The sequence below is a fragment of the Labrus bergylta genome, chromosome 6 (assembly GCF_963930695.1).
Source record: "Labrus bergylta chromosome 6, fLabBer1.1, whole genome shotgun sequence".
NCBI lineage: Eukaryota > Metazoa > Chordata > Actinopteri > Labriformes > Labridae > Labrus > Labrus bergylta.
The window spans coordinates 22,384,792-22,411,258 of record NC_089200.1 but is presented as its reverse complement, the minus strand read 5'-3'; the positions used below and the strand labels follow the sequence as shown (position 1 = coordinate 22,411,258).

Here is a 26,467-nt window from a genome sequence, read left to right as displayed (position 1 = left end):
GGTTGACGACATATTTATACCGCGCATTGTAAAATTATCCAATCTGTAACTTTTCCACCTTAAAATAGTCGTTTCAAAGTCAATAAAAATAGCACAATAACTTTCAACAGCGAGACTAGTGTTTATTTCATGTCCAGAGCACCCAGGTCGCCTGCTTCCGGCACTATGTAACTTTGGCAGTCGGCTGAGGTCGAGTGGGTACGTCTTTATCGCACTATAGTTCACACTGCAGCCTTCAGCTTTAAAGCAGACAGTTAGCCCTTCTCTGTACTGTTTGATAAAATGAGGAAGAAGGTGTTGACAGATGAAGCTAAGGTGAGAAAAGAGTGACAGACCAAGATGCCAGACTAGAGAAAATATTGGACAGACATTTACAGGTTGGACAGAGCTTGAAGAAAAAGTAGGAAATTACACTCATGGACAAGCTGAACGTGAAGACATTCACACATTAAAACGTTATATCTGTGTTCTTTTGTTTTTCTTAACTTTTCTGTGTTTTCTTTTAGCTCCAACCTATAACATTTGAGCTATTAATTATTCATCTATTCAATAAAACAAATGTTATTAAATGTGTGTCATTTCATATAATATTGCTATTTTGAAGTGGCATATTGTGAACTTGGTATAAAAAATTAAATGGAGTAGCCTAATATTTTTGTGATCTTCTTACTCTATAAACAAACTGTAAGAGTGGAGTTATTGATGTGTTTCATTAATTATATGATTTATAAAAGTTATATTAGCCTTGGGTTAGGAAACCATGGATGGCAGACTTGAAAATGTTGTTTCATACAGGCTAGTTATCAAACTGAATAATTTTATACATTTAGCAATAGCCTAAGGCGGTGGTTCCCAAAGTGGGGGTCAGGACCCCCTGTGGGGTCATGAGACACTGACATGTCGTGACATGCCTTCCATAACCCCAAAAAATGTAAGTTTAAAAATTGCACATTTTACCCATTATTGTGAAAATGTGAATAAGTAATCAACTTAATTTGTTAAGTAGGATTTATTCTGAAATGAAACTGATAGCCCATGTAAATCCTTTAGATTTAAGTTTGCACATAACAGCAACAATGTAGGTTTTATTAGGTTGCTCCCTTAATAAAACACAGACATCACCTGTGTGTCTGTTTATACTGTAGCCTATGTTCACTCAGTCCTACAGTTTATACATGGACATTACTTGTGTTTGCGTCTTCTCTTTCTAACAATAAATTAGCCTACTAAATGTCATTTAAATATATAGGGATATATGTTTATTTTATACGTTATATTAATTAGTAGGCTACTACATCACATAGAGGTGAATTTAATGTGTTTTTGGTCAGAATAAGCGTATTTAAAACACAGCGCTCCGTCCCGCCTTCGACAGAAGAGCGGGTAACCAGATATTCATACTGCGCCTGCGCTCTCCTTACAGCATTACCTCATCCCACAATCCACCGCGAGATTCAGAAACTTCTGGGTGGTCGTCTAGGCAACCAGCTTTATCTACAGAGTAGGTCCCACCCTGGTCCCGCCTCACGACACGCCCTCCAGCCAATGAGAGAGCCGCGTCATGACATCATGGTTATTTTTAGCGAAGCAGCGGCAGCAGATAAGGTTAGCCTGCACGCTGCTCCGCTCAGACTGTACACACAGCAGAGAAGAGCACATCTCCCGGTACTCTGACACAGCTTACCGGAGAAAGTCCCAGCGTTCACTCGCTGTTTACGGTTTTTACCAACAGAGAGGACTTCAGAGAAAAGGGAGGTAAACCCGAAAGAGGAGCAGTTTGTTTCTGTGTTTAGTGTTTTTCTACGTTCTCAAAGATGGAGACTACTTTCTATGATGACTTCACTCAGCCGGACTCGTCATTTACCTTCAGCGCCCCGAAAGCCCTGAAACACAACATGACCCTGAACCTGGCGGACCCCTCCAGCTCCCTTAAGCCGCACCTTCGGGCTAAAGCAGCGGACCTCCTCACCTCCCCGGACGTGGGTCTCCTAAAGCTGGCCTCTCCGGAGCTGGAACGGCTCATCATCCAGTCCAGTAACGGCCTCATCACCACCACCCCGACCCCCACCCAGTTCATCTGCCCCAAGAACGTCACGGACGAACAGGAGGGCTTCGCGGAGGGCTTCGTCCGGGCCCTGGCGGAGCTGCACCACCAGCACATGCCGGCTCCGGGGACCGTGAGTGACAGCTCGGCTGCCCAGACCGTCGGCTCCGCACTGCCGCCGGTGTCCTCCGCGGCCGGAGCTCCCGTCTACAGCAGCGGCTCCCTGCGCGCGGACTCTCCGGTCTATGAGGACCTGAACACTTTCACACCGGCCATCAGCACAGTGTCGGCCCCCAGCTACACTACCTCCGCCCCTACCATGTCGTTCTCTGCTGCTGCTGCTGTTCCGCCGCAGCTGTCCCTGTACGGGCAGCCCTCCTCCGCCCCGCTGGCCCGGCTCAGCGCGCTAAAAGAGGAGCCGCAGACCGTGCCTGAGATGCCAGGGGAGACGCCTCCTCTGTCCCCCATCAACATGGAGAGCCAGGAGCGCATCAAGGCCGAGAGGAAGCGTATGAGGAACCGCATCGCAGCCTCCAAGTGCCGGAAGAGGAAGCTTGAGCGGATCTCCCGCCTCGAGGACAAAGTGAAGACGTTAAAGTGTCAGAACTCGGAGCTCTCGTCCACCGCCAACCTGCTGCGCGAGCAGGTGGCCCAGCTCAAGCAGAAGGTGATGAACCACGTGAACAGCGGCTGTCAGCTCATGTTGACGCAGCAGCTCCAGACCTTCTGAGGTGGGGTTAGGACTGGAGAGAGACTGGATTGACGGAACGGACGCTTCCTGTTTACTCCCACACCGGGACCGGGTCTGGAATGATGTGGCGCCTCACTGACAGGACCGGGAGAACGCTCTGAGGTTCTTGAGTGACAGTCGCCCCCTCCCCCCTGGTGTGTCCCGCTGATGGGACAGAATGATCCGGAGGGGACACTTTCTGTGTTTACAGACCTGGACTAAAGTGTTCTTGATTTATCCGGATCTGCACGGATCGGATCAGACCGTGAAGAAGACTCAGAGTGTGTGAGGATTTACCCGCAGACAGACATAGACTGAGAGAGACTGAGAGAGACAGTGATGAAGAGCAGGCTACTACTCTGAGCTTCTACACAAAACTGTTTCTTCATTTTAAGAAGTAACGTCAGAAAAGGTTTCTTGTTTGTTCATGTAAATAAGATCAAAACACTCTGACTTTTTTTTTTATCTTTGTTTCTGACTGCTTCACAAATGAATGTTGTAAATTAATATTTGAGAAAATAAAATGTGATAAACTGAAGCTGCCTCTGTGTTCTGTTAGTCTGTGTGTGTGTGTGTGTGTGCGCGCGTATGTTAGTGTTACTGTGTGTGTGTGTGTGTGTGCGCGTGTATGTTAGTGTTACTGTGTGTGTGTGTGTGTGTGTGTGTGTGTGTGTGTGTGTCCTGTCAGCAGTTCAAACAATAAAACATGTTGCAACATGTTGCAGGATCAGTCTGTCCTCAGCTCCTGCAGGTAAATTCCATCAGAGCTGTTATTGATCCAGGAGCAGAGTGTGTTTGAGCTGACAGGCTGCCTCAATCACACACACACCCACACACAATACCTTCCTCTGCTTTAAGGTATCAACACTTTGTACGTCTGTAAATGTGTCTCTCTGTCACAGAGCTCCATCAGGCTGAAGTCTGAACACAGTTTTCTTCCAGGCTACAGCATACTTGTACTGAACAGGGCTCCCTTACCTGATGAGAAAAACAGCAGGACCAAACACTCAGCTACAATTTAATAAGCACAGTGAATATACAGCTAAAGGTTTCACAGTTTATTATCAGTATCACAATCAGTGTGTGTACTGTCTACTCCTATGAGAACAGTATGAACTTCACTCTCTGAGATAAACAAAAATAATAAAACTGTGTCCTATTAAGCTGATCAAAGTCAGTGTCACTGTTCTAACTCAACAACAGGCCTACTGTTTATTATCTAGTTATTTAATGGCATAAATGTTCCTAAGATTGGGTTTGTGGACATTTTAAAACTGCCTTCTTTCCTACAGACACACAACCAGCAGGTTACTGTGAGCAGACTAAGGCTGGCAAAGATATATTTTTTTTGCTACCACATATTTTAAAACGACACATCTCTGTTATTTCAATGATCGAAAGGTTCAAAAAGTACAGAGGCTGTAACTACATCTATTAGACAGGTGTGTAGGAGAGAAATGACACCATCAAAAATTGCAGATGAACTCCTGGACATGCCAACAGAAATGTTGCCAACACATTTGTGCAATTAAGTCAATGTGCATGACTTCGCCTGTAGGTTTTGGTCATTAATACCAAGAAAATACCCATTGTTGAGTGTTGAAGAGTGCTATTTTGTTGCCATGGTATCAGATGTCAACATTGTTTGATTTTAACTGTATAACACTGCAAGTAATGAACCACTAGAGGGCGACATAGGCTCACTGATATAAGAGATGGACTGCTCTGTCTCACAATCCTCCTGGTTTCTGTGCAATTTACTCTCATCAGGTTTGCACTTAAATTAACACACACATACTCACATGTGATGATGTCAAACAGAGCAGGTAATAAACTACGGAGGCCTGTTTTAACATTTTGTTTGACTGTAATATAAACTAAAGTGATCCTCAGCAGGGAGAGGTTAGATACAAACTGTGAAAAGGTGAATAAAAAGAGGAATTTAAAAGACAAATAAGACTAAGAAACTATAAAAAGCACCTGGATAGATAATAAAAGGCTAAATAAGACTAGTGTGGTTAATATGACACTTTTTTAAAATTTTATTCAAGAATAAGGGTGTTTATATACAGGTAATAGAAGACAGTAACACATATAAATCAAGTAAAGACAGATTAAATAATAAGATAAAACAAACAGTACATACAGGAGACAGGACAACACTTACAATATATATAAAATAAAATACACTCCTAAAAACGCATACATAAAAATGTAAATCTATTTAACTAGAGGTCTCAGGGAAAAAGGTGTTATAATAGTTCATGAGTTTGATGCATTTTTGTCATTGATTAAAAGAAGTGATTTAATAAGGGATTTGAATTCTAAATGAAAAATTGAAAACTTTGGAAGTGACTTTGAGAATTTCGGTTTGTGAATGAAAAACTTTGCATATAGTATAATGAAGTTTTTGACATTTTCGAGAGCAATATTTTCCTTATTATCATAGTAACAAACAACGTCTATGAGGTTAAGAGAATAAACACAATTAGCTGCCGGAAAAAAATTAGATTTGATGTCTTTCCAGAATCTTTTGGATAATTCATATCAAAAAAACGGTGGGAAATTGTTTCTGTATTGCTTTTGCAAAATGTGCACTCAGCCTCAACATCTGTAAACTTAGCAATGAGGTAGTTAACAGGGTCAATTTTATTAAGTATTTTAAAGTGTACCCCTTTAGCTTTGTTTGTGATACAGTATCTATAAGGTAAAAGCCAGGCCCTCCTCCAGTTTATGTTCTCAAGTTTAGATCTCCAGTAAACATTTCCTATTGGAACCAATTTATTATTTCTTTGAAATATCCGGCGAACATGCTTATTGTTAAATTTTTTATCTGTCAGATTAAGTCCATCCAACATCAGCATAGGTTGTAGCATGTCATTAGCACCGTAGGTTAAGTGGTTTTTAACCAGTTCAATCAACTCTTTTGGAATAGCACGAATTAATGAATTAAAATTCTCTGAAAGGGATTGGAAAGTTATGTATTGACATAAACATTTCATAAGATAGCATGTTAGCAGAATCATCAAAGAGATTGTAAATATGGTTTATGTCTCTCTGGAACCAATTTGGAAAGAATATAGATTTATTTCTAACAGTAATGTCACAAATGTTCCAGAGGAAGGTTTTGTTAGGGGAGAAATTGTGGACAAAAGCAAGATGAGAGGATCACTCTCTACTGAGATATGGGGCAACGTGACGTCACTTCGGAAGCGGTGCCCTTACTACCATATAAGGAGAGGGACTGCTCCGATGGTGACGTTGCTTAGGGGGCGTGTCTTTATGGGAAGTGAGCGGGCTGTATTTAGCATAATGAGGAGTGAGAGAGGATAGGTCAGTGAGCAGATTACGCAGAGAGGCTGTTTAATTAACATTTATGTGATTACACTGCTAACATTAATAAACAGCTGTTACACTGCTAACATCTCAGAGGTGAATATAATTCAGGACCATGTCTTTTTAACATTAGTGTTGTTTGACAGTAACAGACAATAACAGAATGAAAAGACTGAAATAATAAACAGTGTTCAGAATATATAGCCTACTTCAAGTATAGTGAGAAGTGATATCCCTATTCAACAACCTGCAATTTGAATGCAAAATAACAGTAATAACTTTATGTAGAAACTGTAAAACAGAATGAAAGTCTGTATTTTCTCTGTTTGTTTCTCCTCCTTTTGTAAAGCACTTTGTGACTCTGTTCTTGAAAGTTATATATATATATATATATATATATATATATATATATATATATATATATATATATACAGTGTGAATATGTTCATGACAGATGAGGGGAGGATAATTGCATGATTAAATGTCATGTGTTATTAAATTCAACATTTTAACAGTGGGTGTTAATATCAACATGGTGCCTGAACAGCAACACTAGAAGAATAATTGAATATGATTTAATTTGATCATGATTGTAGCATACCCCATGCTGTTACAGATGGCCTGGCTCTCAAACTGATTTGATCTGATGGTTTTAGACTTTTATTTTAAGTTCCTTACTTTCCGTTTTTAATGGAAACACCGTAAGAACTAAAAGAGAGTAATAAAGAAAATATTACCATAGTGTGTAACTACACAATATATGAACTTAAACCTTTAAATGTTCTTATGTGTAAAATTATGACCTTAATATAGTTATTTAAAGCCTTATGAATGAATATAAATAACACCTTATGCACACCTCGACATGTATGCGCACACACATACACACATATGTTAACCTGATCAAATTACGGTTCCAAGATGCAGCATAAATAAATAAAACTACAAAATGCGACTTTTAAGTAACTTCTTATCAATGTGCATGTGAAACAAAATAAATACAAACCTCGTGCCTCAAACAGAACACGTGCCTTAATAAAAGAAATGACCGTAATACTTAATGTTTGAAACACATGTAAGCAGGTTTTACTCATAGACTGTAAATATTACTGTTTTACTGCGTCTCTGCGACGTTACTTTTTCCCTTCACTTCCTGCACCTTTCCTTTCAAAATAAGAGCATCCGTCTTTTCAAAGTAACCAACAGGAAGTTATCACAAACCTTAAGAAATACATTTCAAATTAAAATACACACTAACAACAGACTACTGGGTCATTTACAATGATATTACTCATATTGATTGAGAAATATTTTCTAGATTCAAACAGTAAGACTCGTAGTATACGAATGACTGGAAAACAATACATTCTTACGGACTGTATGAGCTGTATGAGCTCAGTTTATCTTTTTCAAAAACACACACACGTTTCTTTATCTTGTCAGTATTTAAACAAATAAAATAATGTGATGTGAAATAAAACTAGACTTTAAAACTGAAAAAAAATCACCTGACTCAGAGTGAAGGTTTGAATCACACAAACTGAAGATCAGACTGTGAGCTGCTGCTTGAAAGGTCGTCAAAATGTTTCATACTTTTTGATACTACGTTTTTTAAAACAATAATTAATTTGAATGATGATGAAAGTATCAAACAGTACTGAAGATTTAAAAAAAAACATACATTTGTTTCATGAAACAGGTGTGAAGGAGAGGAGTGAATACAAGCAAAGCAAAACTCCTGCATAATGTTGTGTTTCACATTTTGGCAATTTATTAGAAACGCTCTGCTGTCATGTCAACCTCAGCTGCTTGTGTAAAGTTTACAAAAACATTCAAACTTTGACATTTATTGAAAATGATCAAGAGTTCTGAAGCAGCATCAACTGTATGCACACTCCTCTGCATGTTGCTTCTACAGGAGGACACCAGGAGGCGCTGAGGAGTCTATGGGGAGGCTCATTTTCAGCACTGCAGGAGGAAGATGTTTCTGCAAAATGCCAGTAATGGGACATAGACACTAATCTGGAGAAACATGATGTTTCTTTAATAAAGTGTTGAAGTTCAGAAAGAATGTATGGAAGAGAAAAATAAAATTGTATGTTTCATCTGTCAAGGAATTGAAAACAGCATAAAACCACATCTCAAACCTCATCACATCCTGTTACAGCGGATGAAACTACGCCCAGACCTCAGTCATTTTAATGCAGATTATTAATAACAAAAAATAATAAAACAGCTTTTTTAAAGGTGCCTTTCAAAACACTCAAGGTCACCTTACAAAGCAGAGATAAAAACAACAAAGTAAGAATACATCGATAAAATCACCATTAAAAAGAGAAATTTACAGGATGTAGAGGATTTATGAGATGGAGAATGATTAGACTGAACCATGCCAGTTTAAAAAGATGTGTTTTGAGATGATATTTAAAAATGAGGAGAGAGTCAATATTACAGATGTGTGGTGGGAGGGTGTTCCAGAGGTGGGGGGAACAGCGACTGAAGGCTTTGGACCTCATGGTGGACATCTTTTGTAATAAAAACATGACAATCTGTGTCTCTCATGCAAAATTATGTTTTCATCTGAAGCTTGGTGTGTCTTTTCAACATCTGTTGGATAATTGACAACAAACTTTAAGTTTTCTTATCCTATGTGACACTCCATGATCTCCAGATGATAAATTGAAGTATACTTCAGCTCATGTGGTCAACTCACATACTATTCCAATCTAAAGTTCTCAGAATGTATGATACTTTGATTCTTAATCCATCCCAGATGTTCTCAAACAATATAATCTGTTATTTTTATTATTCATATCATGTCATACTGCAGATTTTAAAAAAGCTATATCTATAAGTCTTAAGGAGAGGAAAGAATCCATCAAAAATTACAGACAAACTTCTGCATACTACCAATGTACCGAATTGTTGTCTATGTTTTTGTGTCATTTAGACAGTGTACAGGAGTTTGTGTGCAAATTTCTGTAACTGAATAAAGAAAGTTCCAAATACTTGGTGTCTAGGACTTGTTTTTTGTTGCAGTGGTACGGTAAATGGACTTAAGCTTATATTGCTTTATAGTCTTCTGACTATTCAAAGCGCTTTTGTATCAATTGTTACGACCTTAAAAGGTTTTAAGTGGACCCAAAAGCAAGACCGGAAAACAGGGTGGTGGGTAAAAGGGGTATTTATTGAGGTGAGGCTGGTGAAGGCTGGTGAGGGCCCACCGGGCTTGTGCGGATGTCCACGATAGAAGTCTTGAATCAGGGAGTGGTCCAGAATTAGTTTTCGGGAGATCCATGACCATTCCTCCGGGCCGTAACCCTCCCAGTCCACTAAAAACTGGTACCCCCGCCCTCTACCCCGAACATCCAGGATCTTACTCACTGTGAAGGCCGGGTGGTTGTCAATGATCCGGGGGGGAGGAGGGGCAATGGCCGGAGGGCTAAGATCACTGGAAGAGACAGGCTTAAGCAGAGATACATGGAAGGTGGGATGTATTTTCAGGGAAGTAGGGAGCTTTAACCTGACAGATACAGGATTGATGATCCTCTCAATCTCAAAAGGTCCAATGTAACAGGGAGCTAGCTTACGTGACTCGATCTGAAGGGGAAAGTCTCAGAAGGAGAGCCACACTCGCTGACCAGGGCGATACTCTGGAGCAGGTGAACGATGCATATCCGCCAGACGTTGGTTCCGTTGCGAGGAGCAACTTTAAGAGCGGCCCTGACATGTCTCCAGATATCTCTGATCTGCCTCAAATGTTCTTGCACAGAAGGAACTGTGACCTCCTTCTTCTGGGTAGGGAATAAAGGGGGTTGGAAACCATTAGCTGCCATGAAAGGTGACATACCTGTGGCCGAGCAGGTGAGGGAGTTGTGGGCATATTCAATCCAGGGCAGATGTAAACTCCAGGAGGCAGGGTGATGTGCTGTGACACAGCCGAGGGCTGCCTCCAGGTCCTGGTTCGCCCTCTCTGTCTGGCCGTTGGTCTGGGGATGAAATCCTGAGGAGAGACTGACTGCTGCACCCAGAGAGTTGCAAAATGCCTTCCAAACCCTGGAGGAGAACTGGGGGCCACAGTCTGAGACAATGTCAACTGCGATTCCATGGTGATTGAAAACATGGTTAACAAGAATATTAGCAGTCTCGAGGGCTGAGGGCAACTTGGGTAAAGGCACAAAATGAACACTCTTCGAAAAATGGTCAACAATAGTAAGAATTATCGTTTTACTGTCAGAAGGAAGCAATCCTGTCACAAAGTCCACAGCAATGTGAGACCAGGGGCGACTAGGGATGGGCAAAGGACACAGCAGGCCAGCAGGGGGACGGTGTTAGGCCTTACCCCGGGCACAGACAGGTGGCCACAAACTCCCGGGTGTCCTTAGCCATGCTCGGCCACCAGAAGTGTTGTTGCAGGAAGAGGAGTGTTCTGCTAGAACCTGGATGACATGTGAGTTTAGAGGAATGTCCCCACTGGAGGACAGCGTCGGAAACAAAAAGGCAATTGGGGGGTCCTGTTCCAGGGTCCGGCTGGGTCTTTTGAGCCTCTCTCACAACCGCCTCAATATCCCATGTGGCTGCTCCAACAATGGGTTCCAGTTCTTTAGAGCTTGTGTCAGGCGAATGAAGTCGTGAGATGGCATCCGGCTTCACATTCCGAGAACCTGGCCGGTAGGAGAGGGTGTAGTTGAAATACTGTGGAATAGGGACCAGCGGGCTTGACAGGATTTAAGACATTTGGCTGAACGCAGGTACGAGAGGTTTTTGTGGTCTGTCCAGATCAAAAAAGGGATCGCTGATCCTTCCAACCAGTGCCTCCATTGTTTTAGGGCCCACACCACTGCCAGCAACTCTCTATTCCCCACATCATAATTCCTTTCAGCCTGGGAAAGGCGCTGAGAGGAGACTCAAAGGAGGGGTCGTTAAGAGGCAAAGGATATTTATTCTTCACCGTAATATCATTGAGTCCACGATGATCAATGCAGGGGCGGAGAGACTTGTCTTTTTTTTCCACAAAGAAAAAGCCTGCCCTGAGGGGAGAGGAGGAAGGGCGGATGAGACCTGCAGCCAGTAAGTCCTTGATGTATGTTTCCATGGCCTCCCTCTCTGGATGGGCCAAGTTGTACAGATGACTGGTAGGGAGTGAGACACCAGGGAGTAGATCAATGGCACAGTTGTAAGGGCGATGTGGGGGCAGGGAAAGGGCCAGGTCCTTGCTGAGAACTGCTGTTATTCTGGTGGAACGGCGGACAGATCAGGAGGAGTGGGAGGGGGAGTCAAACTGTGGGAAGCTGGGATGGCTGACTGCAGACAGTGTGAATGACAAAAAAACACTCTCGCTGGAGATGGAAGAGGTCTTCCAGTCAATATGAGGATTGTGTAGCTTTAGCCAAGGGAGACCAACTACCACAGGAAAAACTGGAGAATGAATCACGTAGTGTTGTACGTTTTCACGGTGGTTACTAGAGATGATGAGGGATATAGGTGAGATGCGATGAGACACACTGTGGCTATGAGACGACTATCCAAGGCAGTAACAACTTTGGGAGAATCCAATGTCACGGCGGGATATCAGCTTGACTCACCAACTCATCGTGAATGAAACTGTCATCGGCTCCGGAGTCAATTAACTTCCCTGACAGGGAGGGAGTGATTAGTCCAATGGATGGAGGCAGGTAAGGTGATCTGAAATGGAGAGCAGGGGGTAGAGGAGGTTCGGCTCACCAGTGCGCTCTCTCCTACTGATGAGCCCCTCCTTTTGGCGTGGAAGGACAGGAAACCAGGAAGTGACCAGCTTGGCCACAGTAAATGCACAGCTTGAGGTGCATGCATCGTTGCCGTTCACTGGGAGTCAGGCGGGCTCTTCCCAATTGCATGGGCTCCTCCGAAGCTGCAGGGGGCACCAGAGGATTGGTAGGTGGAGAAGGGGGAGGACTGGGAGTCTGGGAAGCCTGAGTGTGCAGGGTGGGAGCAAACCTGCGGGGTCGGCTACCTCTCTCCCTGTATAGCCTGTTGTCCATCTTAATAGCTAGAGAAATTAGATCCTCAAGTGAATTAGGTTCATCTCTGGAAGCTAATTCGTCCTTAAGCTCCTCAGACAGACCTTTAACAAAAACTCCCAGAAGTGATAACTCCCACCCACTCTCTGAAGCTAAAATCCAAAAATCAACATAAAAAGTAGCTACTGGCTGGGAACCTTGACGAAGAGACAACAGGCGTTTAACTGCCTCCTGACCCTGAACAGGATGATCAAAAACTTTACGTAACTCAAATAAGAATAAAGCAAAAGATTCTACAACTGGTGACTTATTCTCCCACAAAGCTGTAGCCCACTGACCCGCTTTACCCCGTAACAAGTTCATAACATAAGCTATCCTAGATCTGTCAGAAGGATAACTAGAAGGCTGTTGGTCAAACACTAGAGAGCACTGAAGAAGGAAGCGGCCACAAGAACCTAAATCACCAGAATACTGTTCAGATGGGGGCACAAATGGTTCTTTGAGGTGGGTGGGGGAGGGAGCTTGAGGAATTGGTGTAGCAGTAGGGTTACTCACAAAGGTTGAAGGTGATGTACCAGGAGTAGCATCTTAAACTGAAAGCTGTGTGAGCCGAGAGTTGATGTGGGAGATGTTCCTGTGAAGACTCTGTAGAGATTCCATAACTTCCTGTAGCATATTGTCATGTCTTCCAATAAGGGCTCCTTGGCCGGAGAGGGCCTGGTGAAGGGGGTCTTGGTCCGCTGAGTCCATGGTGGCCAGATTATTCTGTTACCTTAAAAATGTTTTAAGTGGACCCAAAAGCAAGACCGGGAAACAGGGTGGTGGGTAAAAGGGGTATTTATTGAGGTGAGGCTGGTGAAGGCTGGTGAGGCCTGAATAAGAGGCAAGGGACAATAAGTCACAAGTAATTTCAAAGTACAAAAAGTCTTACTGATTCTGAAAGCCGCTCTACCACGGTGTAGGTGGAAATAATTTGGCAGTTTGGGAGAGGTGAACCAGGGTATAAATGCTGCAGCCGGTGATTACAGATGACGATCAGGTGAGTGATTGCAGAGAGCTCCAGCAGCCAATAAGCCACACCCAGCCTCTGAAAGAAAAAACACAAGCACCAAACCAAAAGCAAATCAGGAAAATACACAAAAATGTCCAACCACCACATTGATGTCACACCTATCCATTCACACACTGATGGGGGAGGTTGCTATGTAGAAAGAGACCATCAGAAGTAACTAATCCCATTCATACACATGCATACACCGCCGATGAAGCAGTGGGAGCTACTTGAGGTTCAGTGTCTTGCTCAAAGACACATCATGTGGCTGCAGGAGCTGGGGATTGAATCCCCAACCTTCTTGCTGAGAGACTACTGTCTGTACCAACTGAGCTACAGCTACCCTGGTATCAACATTGATTTTCAATAAAATAATATCAAAGCTGAATTATTATTCGATATCATGACTGCTCTGTTCCATTCTGTTAACATGTCTGCAGACTCTCAGTGCAGTTCATTTACACTTTGTGTGTTTGTTTGTGTTGTTATGTTATGTTTTAATGTAGTTTGTAATGTCTGATGTGTCTGATTTTAATAAATAAACGGCCACAAACACCTGATAGTCTCACCTTTATCTCCCTGTTCTCAAACCTGCAGAGATGTATCACAATCTGCTGATGATGAAAATTTAATTTCCTTTTGTGTTTCCTCTCATGTATAGTAAATGAGCCAATAGGAAGCTCTGACATGAAACATGAAACCACAGAGGCTGAGACAATAGGATTTTTTTCAGGTTTCCTCCCCGCCAGACCACTTTTCCACCCAGACATTGTTTCTTTTTCAACAGAAAATCTGATGTCACACATTTTCTTTCTCAATAAATTAAATTAAATATGTTGCAAATAAATAGAAACAGAAACCTGTGGGTTTAATGTACTGCAGGTTAAGTTTAATAACCTCTGTTTTAAATAAACATCTCTGTACTCATTTGTAGTATTTTGGCCCAAAATGATGAAAATATTTCAAAACGAATCAATTTATTTATACAGAATACTGACAGAAATTCATTTAACGATTATCTTCACACTTTTAAAGATTCATACATTTGTTCAAATATGGTTTAATTTAGCTGAGGAGTAACATTACTTTGATGAGGTAAAATGAAATAAAAACTTAGTAAAACGTGTTCAAAGCGAGCAGATGTCGTGTATTTTTTTTAAACCACTCTCACTGAGGTAAAGATAAACATTTCTATTTTAAAGCATGCTGCCATGATCCACACACATTTCTTATACATGATGTAGTAGACTTGGTTTTAAAAGTTAAAGCTGCGCCTGTTAAAGTCCAAGCAGATTAATGGTTCTGGATGCTCTCAGAAAGTGCCTGTATGTGTGTTGTTATGGGAGAGGAATGATACATAACACTTAAGGAAGCTTAGACTCAGACTAATGTGTCTGAATGGGTGATGGTAATGAAAGGGAGAACTTTGTATAGACTCGTACATTTAACGTTAAACTCCTACAACCCATTAGGTGGCGGTAATGCAACAAGATAGATGCACAGAAGAAGAAAGCCGAACAACCGGAAATCTAAAGGATTTGTTGTCATCACGTGACTTTGTTTAGCTTTAGCCGGTTGTCTGACGGACTGAGGCGTGAAAATGGCGAGAAACTCGGAGAAACAGCAGGGCAGACTTAACAGACTGTGGCTGCAGAGAGAGAGAGAGGGTGAGAACATGCTGTCTGTATATCTTATGCGGACAGCTAGCTTTGGCTTTTAGCCACACTAACTAGCTCTACGTAGCTCCTCCTGCAGAGGTAGAGTCATCTCAGTTTGGGTAATCTCACAAAATGCTCTGTAAACAGGCCAGTTATTTCTCTGAATGTTCTCTTGTGTTTGCTGACAGATACCATGCAGCTCAGAGTAAAGCCTGATGTTGTGTTTTTGTCCTCACAGAAGGTCGTCTCAGAGAAGTTCCTGAGCGGAGACCTCGGCTGGTAAAGATTAAAATCATTCAATAAGATCCGATTTACTCTCTGAGCAGCTTCATTCATTCACACATTCTGTCTCCTCAGTCCGCTCTGAATTCAGCCTCTTCTGTGAAGAAGTGGATCCCCAGCATCAAGTCAGAGATCGAGTATTATCTGCAGGTCAGTGATCAAGAAGGCTACTACCAGCAGGCCAGTGATCGAGTATTACCTGCAGATCAGTGATCGATTATTACCTGCTGCAGACCAGTGATCGAGTATTACCTGCAGGCCAGTGATCGAGTATTACCTGTAGATCAGTGATCAAGTAGGCTACTACCAGCAGGCCAGTGATCGATTATTAACTGCTGCAGACCAGTGATCGAGTATTACCTATCGATCAGTGATCAATTATAACCTGCTGCAGGCCAGTGAAGTGATTTACTACTATCTGCAGGTCAGTGAAGTGATCTAGTACTATCTGCAGGTCAGTGAAGTGATCTAGTACTATCTGCAGGTCAGTATAGTGATTTACTACTATCTACAGGTCAGTATAGTGATCTAGTACTATCTGCAGGTCAGTATAGTGATCTAGTACTATCTGCAGGTCAGTATAGTGATTTACTACTATCTACAGGTCAGTATAGTGATCTAGTACTATCTGCAGGTCAGTGAAGTGATCTAGTACTATCTGCAGGTCAGTGAAGTGATCTAGTACTATCTGCAGGTCAGTATAGTGATCTAGTACTATCTGCAGGTCAGTGAAGTGATCTAGTACTATCTGCAGGTCAGTGAAGTGATCTAGTACTATCTGCAGGTCAGTATAGTGATCTAGTACTATCTGCAGGTCAGTGAAGTGATCTAGTACTATCTGCAGGTCAGTGAAGTGATCTAGTACAATCTGCAGGTCAGTGAAGTGATCTAGTACTATCTGCAGGTCAGTATAGTGATCTAGTACTATCTGCAGGTCAGTTAAGTGATCTAGTACTATCTGCAGGTTAGTGAAGTGATCTAGTACTATCTTCAGGTTAGTGAAGTGATCTAGTACTATCTTCAGGTTAGTGAAGTGATCTAGTACTATCTGCAGGTTAGTGAAGTGATCTAGTACTATCTTCAGGTTAGTGAAGTGATCTAGTACTATCTGCAGGTTAGTGAAGTGATCTAGTACTATCTTCAGGTTAGTGAAGTGATCTAGTACTATCTTCAGGTTAGTGAAGTGATCTAGTACTATCTTCAGGTTAGTGAAGTGATCTAGTACTATCTGCAGGTTAGTGAAGTGATCTAGTACTATCTGCAGGTTAGTGAAGTGATCTAGTACTATCTGCAGGTCAGTGAAGTGATCTAGTACTATCTGCAGGTCAGTATATTGATTTAGTACTATCTGCAGGTCAGTATAGTGATCTAGTACTATCTGCAGGTCAGTATAGTGATCGAGTCCTTACTGCAGGTCAGTATAGTGATCTAGTACTATCTGCCGTTCAATGATGCTAACATTGATCTTGTATGATAAACATGTGCCGGTGTTTAGGTTGAATGTGTGACCATGTTAACTGGTGACTTACATTTTACATCTGTCTGTGTCAGGAGATTTCAGGCCTCAGATTAGCTCCACCTCTCTGTCTGGTGTTAGGTTGACCACATGTTTGGTACGGTCAGCATTTCCAACATGGAACACCATGGTTGGACTTCCCTCCAGAAACACGTACAGTCCATGATGTTTCGAGTACTGTTAATGCCTCTTTGTTTAGTTTTTCATTAAAGACATATCCGATGAGTGTATCATGACATTATTATAAAATAAAGACACTTCCTTAGGACACCAACATCTGTTGTAACTATGACAACCACAGACACATTCGACTGGGTCACCAGTAAACATGGTCACTCTTTAAACTCAAAACGTTTGTTTTATTGTTGTATGTTCTGAGGTTGTGTTTTTTCTTGTTGCTGTATTGTTGTTGTTGTCTGACTAAGATTGTGTTTGTCTCGTTGTTGTGTGTCTTGAGGTTGTGTTTGTATTGTTCTCTTGAGGTTTTTTATTGTTGTTGTTATATTTGTTGTTGTCATTGTACCTGTTTTTGTTATTGTTGTTGTTGAAGTTGTTGTATGTGTTCTCACAGCAGTCCCAGCTCTCTCATTACCCAGAGAGGAAGATCGCTCAGTTCCAGCAGCACATTGACTCTTTAGAGAAAGAGTATAAAAGCTTCATGTCCAAACTACGAGTACTCGACCCGACCTGTAAACACTCGCCGTGGACGCCCCGAGCATACCACAAACGCCGTGCTGACCCCTCCGGCACATCCAGCTCAGGTAACTGTTAGCTCTGAATTGTCTGCTTTACATGTTTCTGAAAGGTTTTTTTGATTGGTTGAACATTTGCTATAAGACCCAGTCAGTTAACTCCTCCTCCTTCTCCTTCTCGATTCAGTGAAAACTCCTCGTCTTAGTGACTCTGAAGGAGTCAGTACTGACAGACGATCTGAGGAGGGTCCAGACTGTAACAGACCCTCAGACTCTGACAGAGCCGTCACGTTTCTGACCAATCCTCTCTCAGGATCATCAGAAGGGCTCTCTGAGGACCAGAATCAGGACCAGCCCCTCCTCTTTGACCACATGAAGCTGTGTGTGTCTGCTGCTGCGTTCAGAGGACCTCCCTCACAGCTCGCCTCCTCTCACACTCACAGTCTGACCCGCGTCCTGCAGGCTGGACTCCCTAACCTGGTAAATTCCTCGTCCTCCTCCAACAGTAGGAGCAGAGACTCAGAGACACAGAGGAATTGTGGGAAATCCTCGGTCATTGAGACCACAGACAGGACGACTCACATCCTGGGACTGGACTGTTACTCTTCATCCTCTGAGGAGGAGGAGGAGGAGAGCAGGTGAATTTTTTTTTCTGAAGGGTACACACATTTCTACATTTGAAATACAAAACAATTTTTCTGTGTTATTTGTTAGTGAGTTCTGCTTAGTGGCAGAGGCAAAAATAAGACGATAAAAAATTGATTAAACTTTTTTTTATTTATTTCATTTAACCACTTAATTAACTTATTGAGACCAAAATCTCTTTCACGAGGGTGACCGGCCAAGAGGGCAGCTTTAGCATCAAAGTAAACAGAGACTGTCAACAAAAGAAGACATCAGCCCACATGTTTCTAATATTTAAGAGGCCTTTAAAGATTGTTTAGCTTCTCCTTTTACAAAAGAATTGTGAATCATGACGTCTTCGTGTCAGGGTCTTAAAGTTGGGATGGGAACAAAACCTTTTGTTGAAATGTAACGTGAGGTTAAAGAAAATTTAGGATCTGGCGAAAAACATTTTGTGTTTATTAGTATACATGTGTGTGTTTTCTCAGATCATTAAAAAAATATATTACCGATGTAATGAAGAACTCTTTAACTTCCTGCTCGTCTCAATATTCAATATTTAGGTCTTTCAACCTAAATATTGAAGATATCACAGAAGAAGAAATAATAGATAAGTATTACTTGTGGTATTGAGAATGGCTCTGATTATGGAGTCTTGATAATGGTATTAGTATCGATAACAAATTGAGGATCCTATCCGCACACAGATTGTGGACACACATATAGCTTGTATCATGATAACATTGGGATTTATTGTTTGAGGGGATTCACATTTTCCAGAAAAGATTAATATATTGAAAAAGAAGAAGCAAGTTTGTTGATCAGAGCGACTCTGCAGCCCCTCATTTTATGTATCTGTTTAATACAGTTTACCTCTCAAACATCTGTAGCTCTCAGTGCGTGTGGGTGTGCGTGTGCGTGTGTGTGTGTGTGTGTGTGCGTGTGGGTGTGTGTGCGTGTGTGTGTGTGCGTGTGTGCGTGTGTGGGTGCGTGTGTGTGTGTGTGTGTGTGCGTGTGTGGGTGTGTGTGTGTGTGTGTGTGTGCGTGTGTGTGTGCGTGTGTGTGTGCGTGTGCGTGCCTGTGTGGGTGCGTGTGTGGGTGCGTGCGTGTGCGCGTGCGTGCGTGTGCGCACACGCGCATGCGTGTGTTTCATCATTATGATCGAGCAGGTTAATGAAATCAGTCATCATGACCACACGGCTCTTCACAGCAGAGAGATTCCTGCTGATTCAGTTCTTCACCTCCTGCCTCCTCTCAGGTTGAACTAACTGGAGCTCTGAAGGTGACCTGGTTAGACCCCAACACCTCACCACCCTCCATCACAGTGTGCTGGGCTTTCAGTGTGACTCTTCTGGGAAACTGGTTGGTTTGTTTGACGGAGTTACCCTTTAAGTCTTGGTTAAGTGTGCGTACTGGGTCTTACAGTGTTTCCCTTCAGCTCTGCAGGGGTATGCAAAAACGAAACACAGGGTGTGTAACATGATGCAGCTGAGAGCGTCGCACAAAAAATGTTGACTCCATACCAGAATTTTAAACGATATAGATACTTGTTTGATACCATGGTAATGTTAAATTTAAAAAAATACAGACAAGCTCCTGCAAAATGACGAAATTCCTGTGAATGTGCGTCTGTGTGGCTACGGAGGATCTCAGAGGACTTGACAGATTACTGTATAAAACAAAGAATTATTGATTTCTCACCATAAACTGTTGGTGGACAAGTACAATAAAAAATATGGTGTGACAGCCTGCTGAACACGTACACAAACACACACCCACAGCTGACTAATATATTAAAATGTATTCTTTATTAATCGACAGAAACTATGATAAGTCTGGTGGAAACTTGAAACCACAGTGAGGAGCAGTTTATGCAGTTTGGTCTCCGAGTCAGGATGGCAGAGACCACAGCGACATATACTGATAATTCTGCGTGTGTGTGTTCCTGTAAACTGGTCTCTGAGGTGAATGTGGAGGTTTTTTCTCACCTCTCCCCTGTACCATCATCTCAGCTGCAAACGTCTTTTTTGTTTCATGTGCTTCTTTTTCCCACCTAGGGTATGCTGACAGCTCAAACTGCTGCATCACTGATGCACCGGTACACACGCACACAGAGGATCCCAGATAGAAGAGACCATGTTGATAAAGAAGCATTTAGAGATCTTTACTGTTGTTTTTATTAAACTTTCCTTTTCCCTGCAGGTCTCACGGAGACACAGAGTTTGAACTGTTTAGTCAAAGATCATCACAGTGAAACAAAGAAATCTGAATAATTTTTGCAACAGACAGATCCTCCTTAAAGCTGCAGGTATTTTTGCCAGCATCTTACCTGCTTGTGAAACTAAAACTGCTTTAATGAAACGCTTCATCCTCTGTGCAGTCAGATTTCAATGCTGTGCAGGGTTTTCTTTTCTTTCTGTACAGACTCATCCCTTTTGGAAGTTTGTTTATTTATTAAAATTTATATCTGATTCAAATGTTTGAGCTCTTTTGCTTCATGTTTTTCATTATTTCTGTGTTTCTGGTTTGTATGTAAAAACTGCTTCAAACCAGTTGTCTCTGAAAGCCAAAGTTACTTGATTGATCGAGTCAGATTCAGGAGAGGCTGCAGATGTGAAACGTTTCTGACTCAACAGACAAAGCAAGTTGTAGGGTATACAGATCCCCCCCCCCCCCCCCCCCCAACACACACACACACACACAGTGTAAAGCATATGTAACCTGTTGGTTTACATGTGAAGCTTAGGTAAATTAAGTTTCGTGTTGCTCAGTGTTTCCTTTCGTGGAATTTGTCTGAATGGCTTTCTGGTTAGTCATGGGGGGGTCAGCTGAAACCTCCAGCTTCCTGCCCTCCCCCTCTTCAGCAGATCTGTCTGTGCAAACAGTTCTGAATGTTAAAGTTTCATGAAGTTTAACTTCATCTAGCAGGGTGGGTGGGTGTGGGGGGTGACAGTTTGTGGGTTCCTGTGATGACACTATGACAACTAACTATGTCCTCAGTGTGTTGTGTGCCTGTGGGCGGGGCCTGCATGAGGTGCATACATGTACTGCAGAGTTAGTCTTTGATTGAAGTCAAATTTATCAGACGTGCACACAGTGTCTCCCTGCAGCATCATGGCCCACCATGAACAGAACTACCCCTTCCCTCAGGTATTCCTCGTGGACGGAGGAGGGGGTTCGCAGTATCCTGCCAATCAGTCCAACCTTGTACCCTGCTGGTCCTTCCCACCCCCTCAGGAGAGACGGAGGAGCCAGGAGAGGAGCGGGGGCTGCCTGGGTGTGCGTCCCGGCGCGGCCATGCTGGTCCTGATGCTGTTCCTGCTTGTGTTCGCCGCGCTCGGCTTCGAGGCTTTCCAGATCTACACGCTGCAGAGAGAGCTGAAGGAGCTCCGACAGGTGAGCACTGCCAACTGCACTTAGTGTCTTTTTTCTCTAAGTCAATCCAATTGCGTATTTCTTTCTCTTATTCACCTTGTATTGATCTCTGACATTTCTTTAGTTTTTGATAGGCATATAAGCTTTTTGTCTTGCTTTATTCCGGGACTAATAATAATAATAATACATTTTATTTAAAGACGCCTTTTAAAACTCTCAAGGTCACCTTACAGAGCAGAGATAAAAACACTGGGATTAAACTGTGTTTTTGTACTCTTTGCTCTTTAAAACACTTTTCTCTGCATGACTGTCTGAGTAAAGTTTAAGAACTGATGCAGCCTGCAGCTCACTGTGGACAGTTACAAAGAGCAGTGAGGGGAGAAATTATGAAAGATTGTGAAGAGATAATGTTCATTTGAATAATTCCCCCTCTGTATAGTTCTTGCTCAGTCTTTATGGGGGCAGTGCGATTAAAGGTGTGAGTTTCACTTTGCTGATGGAGAGCTGTGAGGGTGGAAGGTTCAATACTTGATTACTTCTGTTTTAAAACGATACAATCTGCTATTTCAGTGATTGATAGTATCACAAAGTAGCCTACATAAACTTTCAAGAAAACTAAATCAGTTACATAAGACAGGGGTAGGAGAGGAATGAATCCATCAAAATTTGCAGACAAACTTCTGCACACTGTTTAAATTGTACAAATAGAAACTAAAACACAGGCAATGTTTTGTGCAATATAGACAGTGTGCAGGAGTTTGTCTGCAATTTTCGGGGATTAAAAGTGTCTAGAACTCCTCTTTCTTGTTGCTGTGGCATCCAACAGTTATCTATATTTGAACTCTACTAGAAGCATATCAAAGTTTATAACTGTGGTATGGTAACAGCTCTACTCTGCAGAGTTTAAAGTGAATTTAACACTGAGTGACATTTAGAAACAGATCAGGGACTGAATGTGGTCGGAGGTCCGGTGAGACAGGATTTCCTCTGCAGGCGCGAGTCTGATCTAATCCTCTGTTTCTCTGAAGGTTAAACCTGTGAGTGAGCCACACAGTGCGCAGAAGCAGATCGGTGAGTTAACACACACACACACACACACACACACGAGCAGTGAGAATGTGTGCAAGCAGGAGCAGAGGAGCTGATGACACTGTGATGATGTTTCAGGTTTCTCTGACCCTGCGTGGAGACAAGAGGACATCAGAACTGCAGCACATGTGACAGGTGACATCACAATGCACACTTATTTCTAGTTTAAGTTTATTTAACCAGGAAACATTTAACAAAGTTCCAGACTAAAAACACGCACAAAGTTACAGTATGAAGTTGCAAACACGAGAAGGAAGGAAGTCCTTATTAAAATTATAACCTGATGCATATTTCTCCAAAACTTTGAATCTACTTTTAAACAGATTCAAAGAGACCAGCTCCCCCAGAAACAAATCTTCCAGCAGTAAACATGAAACTCCTTTTCACGTTTCAAGACACACTTTGGGGATCGATATCAAGAATAAGTTCAGTGACTGGGTCACACAGCAAAGACTGAGGCTTCTGACATATTTTCCATGAATAACATCACACAAGTACTGACTTATGAATAAGGACACGTCAGTGATTTAGTCTATGAGTGGGCAGTGCAGGCAAGCCTACTCGATCAGACAGAGTACAATGATGAGTTAGAGCCCTAGGATTTGTTATTTGAATGGAGAAGATGCATGTATCTTTAAAACAGCAGTATAGTAGATCAGAGGCATAAATGTGTTTTCTGGAGTTATGGGAAACAATCAGCCAAACACATTGTGATTCAGTCAGATCCTCTGCTCTAACTCCTCCTCTCTCCTCTCTCCTCTCTCCTCTCTCCTGCAGGGCGGATGGACGGTGTCTCCCAGGCTCACACTCTTCTCTGGGAACCTCATGCAGGACGGGGCTTCACACTAGGAGCCGTGGCCTACAGGTATCAGGACGGAGCTCTGCAGGTAAATGAGACAGGACTGTACCACATTTACTCCCGTGTGGAGCTTACCTTAAAGGACTGCTCCCCCGAGTCCTCCTTCCTGCATGTCGTGTTCGTGCGGCGAGCAGGCCGGAATCCTCCTCTGCGCTTGATGGAGGCATACAGGGCGGGGTTCTGCTCTCAAAGGACCGGACTCTCCTGGACCACAGAGAGCTACCTGGGCTCAGCCCTGCAGCTGCAGAAGCTAGACCGAGTCTATGTGAACATGTCTCAGCCCAACGACCTGCGACGTGTTCCCTACGCCAACTTCTTCGGCCTATACAAAATCTGAAGAGTTCGAACACAGCTTAAACTGTACAGACTTGTTCCATCTGAACTCATCACTTTACATGTGGTTAAATCTAAACTCTTCACTGTACATGATGTTTAGAGCTGCAGGGAGGAGCAGGACTTGAGCCTCTGCAGGGTTAAAAAAACAAAACATGAACAGTTTGAGCCTTTCAGAGTAACACTAATGCACTGATTGAGTCATTGCATTTTTCATATTTATTTTAAAGTTTGATGTGTGATGTAATCTTTTAAAATTAGACTGTTTTATGAAGAAAATAAGAGATGCCATCTTTTCAATTGAATCTTAGTTGGTGAAGTTTGAGCAGTCAGACGTTTGAAAAACTCCCACAGTAGGTCTGTTTGTGACCACTGGAAATCTTTCTCACCAGAACTGGTCCTCATACGACTTCCTGATCATCAGCCTGACCTCATTCAGTCAGCCAGAAGCTCCTCTTTCTGTTCTTCTGAAATGTGTTAAAAAAAAATTCAATATTGAGAACAAAGAGCACAGTGCATGATGAATCGCTGCAATTGAACCCCCTCTACTTGTGTCACCACAGAGTGAGCAGTGGCGGTGGGTACAGCTAAGGGGACGTAGCTCTGACGTGTTTCCTTCCTGTGTGAACTTCTCAAGGGTCTCTGCTCTGCAGACTCAAAATGTTTCTGCTACTTTTACCCACAAGATTAACGCCTGAGCTCAGAGCGGAGAAAAAGAAACGTTTCTTTCATTTCAGGGACTAAACTCAGAAAAAGTGTCTGATCAGCGTTTCAGTGAAACAGGAGGATTCATGAGGAGACTTTGCCGAGATCAGCTGATTATGATCTCATTTTAATGTTGACTTGATGTCAATCTGATGATCTCAAGGAGTAAAATAATCAGAAGACATTAATTGATAATTAGATGTGTTAAATGTTTCTGTTGTGTTTCCTGATGCAGGTTTACAGACTCTGATCCTCCTGTGCAGAGCTGAATCCTGTATAACTCTGAGACTGACTGATGATCAGTTAATTGTCAATCATTGATTGAGAAACTTAATTATTATCTATAATTAATTTAATTATAGATTATTAACTGAGAAGTTGTTTTTTTTTCAGTGAAATCATATATCAATAAAGAAATCTGTTTTCTTTGTCATCAATCAAAGTAAATTAAACGTTTTGGAACTGCTTTAATATGAGATTTGTCTGGATATTATACGATGATTAATTCTCTTGCAAATGAACATCTGATCTCTGAGTAATGAAGTGATGAAATGGTAAAATGATGATGTGAGTGCAGCAGCAGCAGCAGCAGCAGATTTGTGGTTTGGTTGTTTCTCTGATCTTTTAGTTCTCACTGTGATGGTGTTTGTTCAAAGTGAACTTCTGCCCGCAGTCTGTGTTTCACTAGAAAACACCCTCTGAAGTCTGAGATATGATTCTAGTGACAATAATATTGATACCTGTTTGATACCACGGCACAAAAATAGAAGTTCTAGACACACAATATTGGATAATTTCTTGTTTTTGATCCCTGAAAAGTGGAGAATGTATTTCAGCATTTTGAGAGTACTCGCTCTCTTTTCTCATGCAGCTGCTTTTTGTTAGAAATATGACTAAAGAGCTGTTAACGTACTCACAAACAGCTGTGACAATCCTCTCACAGAGCTCCTACATAGCTTAGCTTAAAAACTTATATCAAGGACTCATAGAGGAAACATTTAGAAACAGTCTCAGAGCAACTGAGAGGAAACTTTTATCATAATGAGGAGGTGTGGTCAACCCTGTTACTAGGTAAGACACATTTTTTTCAAAAGCTGTGATTGGCTGTTTAAAAAACGACTAAAAATGTTCTCTTTGTAAAATGTGCAAAGAAAGAGTGAAATGAATCAACCTAATCATAGAATCTAGTCAGACATTATGTAATCATGAACATTATTATGAAATTAACATCCCTGTTGAATAAATTATAATTCATACTTTAAAGTATATAGATCACAACGTGTTTAAAAACACATGCCCACTGTGCAGCAACCTCTTCACCTGCTGAGAGTTCAGGTGACTCAGATACTCTTGTGGAGTAAATCCCCTATAGAGGGACTTAACGTACAGTCTCACTTTGCACTTAACAAAGTCAAAGATGGACTGAAATGTTGCAGAAATGATCTCTGTCCGTTCAACCAGACTGTGTGAGTCCTTCCTTGCTGTACCCTTATATTTAATTACTCTTGATAATAAATAATGTTAATGTTATTACCTGATCTAATTGATATTAACATGAGGCTGTGACAGAGCTGTAATTGTTAATTTTTAAAAGTCCTCTTCACTCCTCCTCAGGAGCTCTGTTAAGGGCTAACATACTTTGTGAATAATTTTCTTTCTCTACAAGGATCTAGTCCTTACTTTAAGGGGAAATTTTTCACGATTGTCAGAATTTTTTCACAGCTTTGGTACTTTCTGATACTATTGATTTTTAAAATCACTTTTTTTAAATATAAGATTGTATTGTTTTAAAACATATCAAAAAATTTAAAAAATATCTAAAATTGTGTAAAGCCGTTAATGTTTCAGAAGCAGGTGGGTGATGCGGGTGTTTATAACCAGCACACAGAGGGTTAAATCATCTGTACTGCTTTCTTATCAAACGTCTTAAAATGATAGGTATGAATTCATTAAATAGCATCAACTTCCATGAACAATTATTTATTTAAATTCAGGACTTGTACTTGTCACAGAGTATTTTACTGTAGTATTCATACTTATTAAACTAAATGATTGAAATACACTTCTTCACTTGTCTCTAGTGCCATCTATCAGACACTTTATGAATTACATCTAAGGAGCACAGCACGACAACAGCAAGACGCGAAGGAAACTATATGTCTAAAATTAACTGT

At 41.8% G+C, this 26,467-nt stretch overlaps 3 protein-coding genes across 3 annotated transcripts; all 3 read left to right on the top strand.

Annotated features, from left to right (window-relative positions):
• Nucleotides 1–1,623: 1,623 nt before the first annotated feature.
• jun (Jun proto-oncogene, AP-1 transcription factor subunit) lies at nucleotides 1,624–3,312 on the top strand. The gene has a single exon (XM_020631755.3). The coding sequence runs from the start codon at nucleotides 1,815–1,817 to the stop codon at nucleotides 2,772–2,774; it is 960 nt and encodes a 319-aa protein (XP_020487411.1). The 5' UTR covers nucleotides 1,624–1,814; the 3' UTR covers nucleotides 2,775–3,312.
• An 11,368-nt stretch (nucleotides 3,313–14,680) lies between these two features.
• Nucleotides 14,681–20,403, top strand: si:dkey-86e18.1 (uncharacterized protein LOC557342 homolog). Its single transcript, XM_020631887.3, has 6 exons — nucleotides 14,681–14,827; nucleotides 15,057–15,097; nucleotides 15,176–15,250; nucleotides 17,188–17,377; nucleotides 17,496–17,946; nucleotides 19,191–20,403. The coding sequence occupies exons 1-6, from the start codon at nucleotides 14,761–14,763 to the stop codon at nucleotides 19,198–19,200; spliced, it is 834 nt and encodes a 277-aa protein (XP_020487543.2). The 5' UTR covers nucleotides 14,681–14,760; the 3' UTR covers nucleotides 19,201–20,403.
• Nucleotides 20,404–20,975: 572 nt separating this feature from the next.
• Nucleotides 20,976–25,556, top strand: faslg (Fas ligand (TNF superfamily, member 6)). The gene is made up of 4 exons (XM_020631878.3): nucleotides 20,976–21,328; nucleotides 22,336–22,378; nucleotides 22,475–22,531; nucleotides 23,174–25,556. The coding sequence occupies exons 1-4, from the start codon at nucleotides 21,047–21,049 to the stop codon at nucleotides 23,590–23,592; spliced, it is 801 nt and encodes a 266-aa protein (XP_020487534.1). The 5' UTR covers nucleotides 20,976–21,046; the 3' UTR covers nucleotides 23,593–25,556.
• Nucleotides 25,557–26,467: the final 911 nt, after the last annotated feature.

What these genes read in the sequence shown, in the direction of transcription:
- si:dkey-86e18.1 (XM_020631887.3), top strand. Translation starts at nt 14,761, where the DNA reads ATGGCGAGAAACTCGGAGAAACAGCAGGGCAGACTTAACAGACTGTGG. An exon ending in CTGAGCGGAGACCTCGGCTG is followed by an intron (nt 15,098 to 15,175) that starts GTAAAGATTAAA and finishes CTGTCTCCTCAG; the next exon opens with TCCGCTCTGAATTCAGCCTC. An exon ending in CTCCGGCACATCCAGCTCAG is followed by an intron (nt 17,378 to 17,495) that starts GTAACTGTTAGC and finishes TTCTCGATTCAG; the next exon opens with TGAAAACTCCTCGTCTTAGT.
- jun (XM_020631755.3), top strand. Translation starts at nt 1,815, where the DNA reads ATGGAGACTACTTTCTATGATGACTTCACTCAGCCGGACTCGTCATTT.
- faslg (XM_020631878.3), top strand. Translation starts at nt 21,047, where the DNA reads ATGGCCCACCATGAACAGAACTACCCCTTCCCTCAGGTATTCCTCGTG. An exon ending in AGCTGAAGGAGCTCCGACAG is followed by an intron (nt 21,329 to 22,335) that starts GTGAGCACTGCC and finishes GTTTCTCTGAAG; the next exon opens with GTTAAACCTGTGAGTGAGCC. An exon ending in CAGTGCGCAGAAGCAGATCG is followed by an intron (nt 22,379 to 22,474) that starts GTGAGTTAACAC and finishes ATGATGTTTCAG; the next exon opens with GTTTCTCTGACCCTGCGTGG.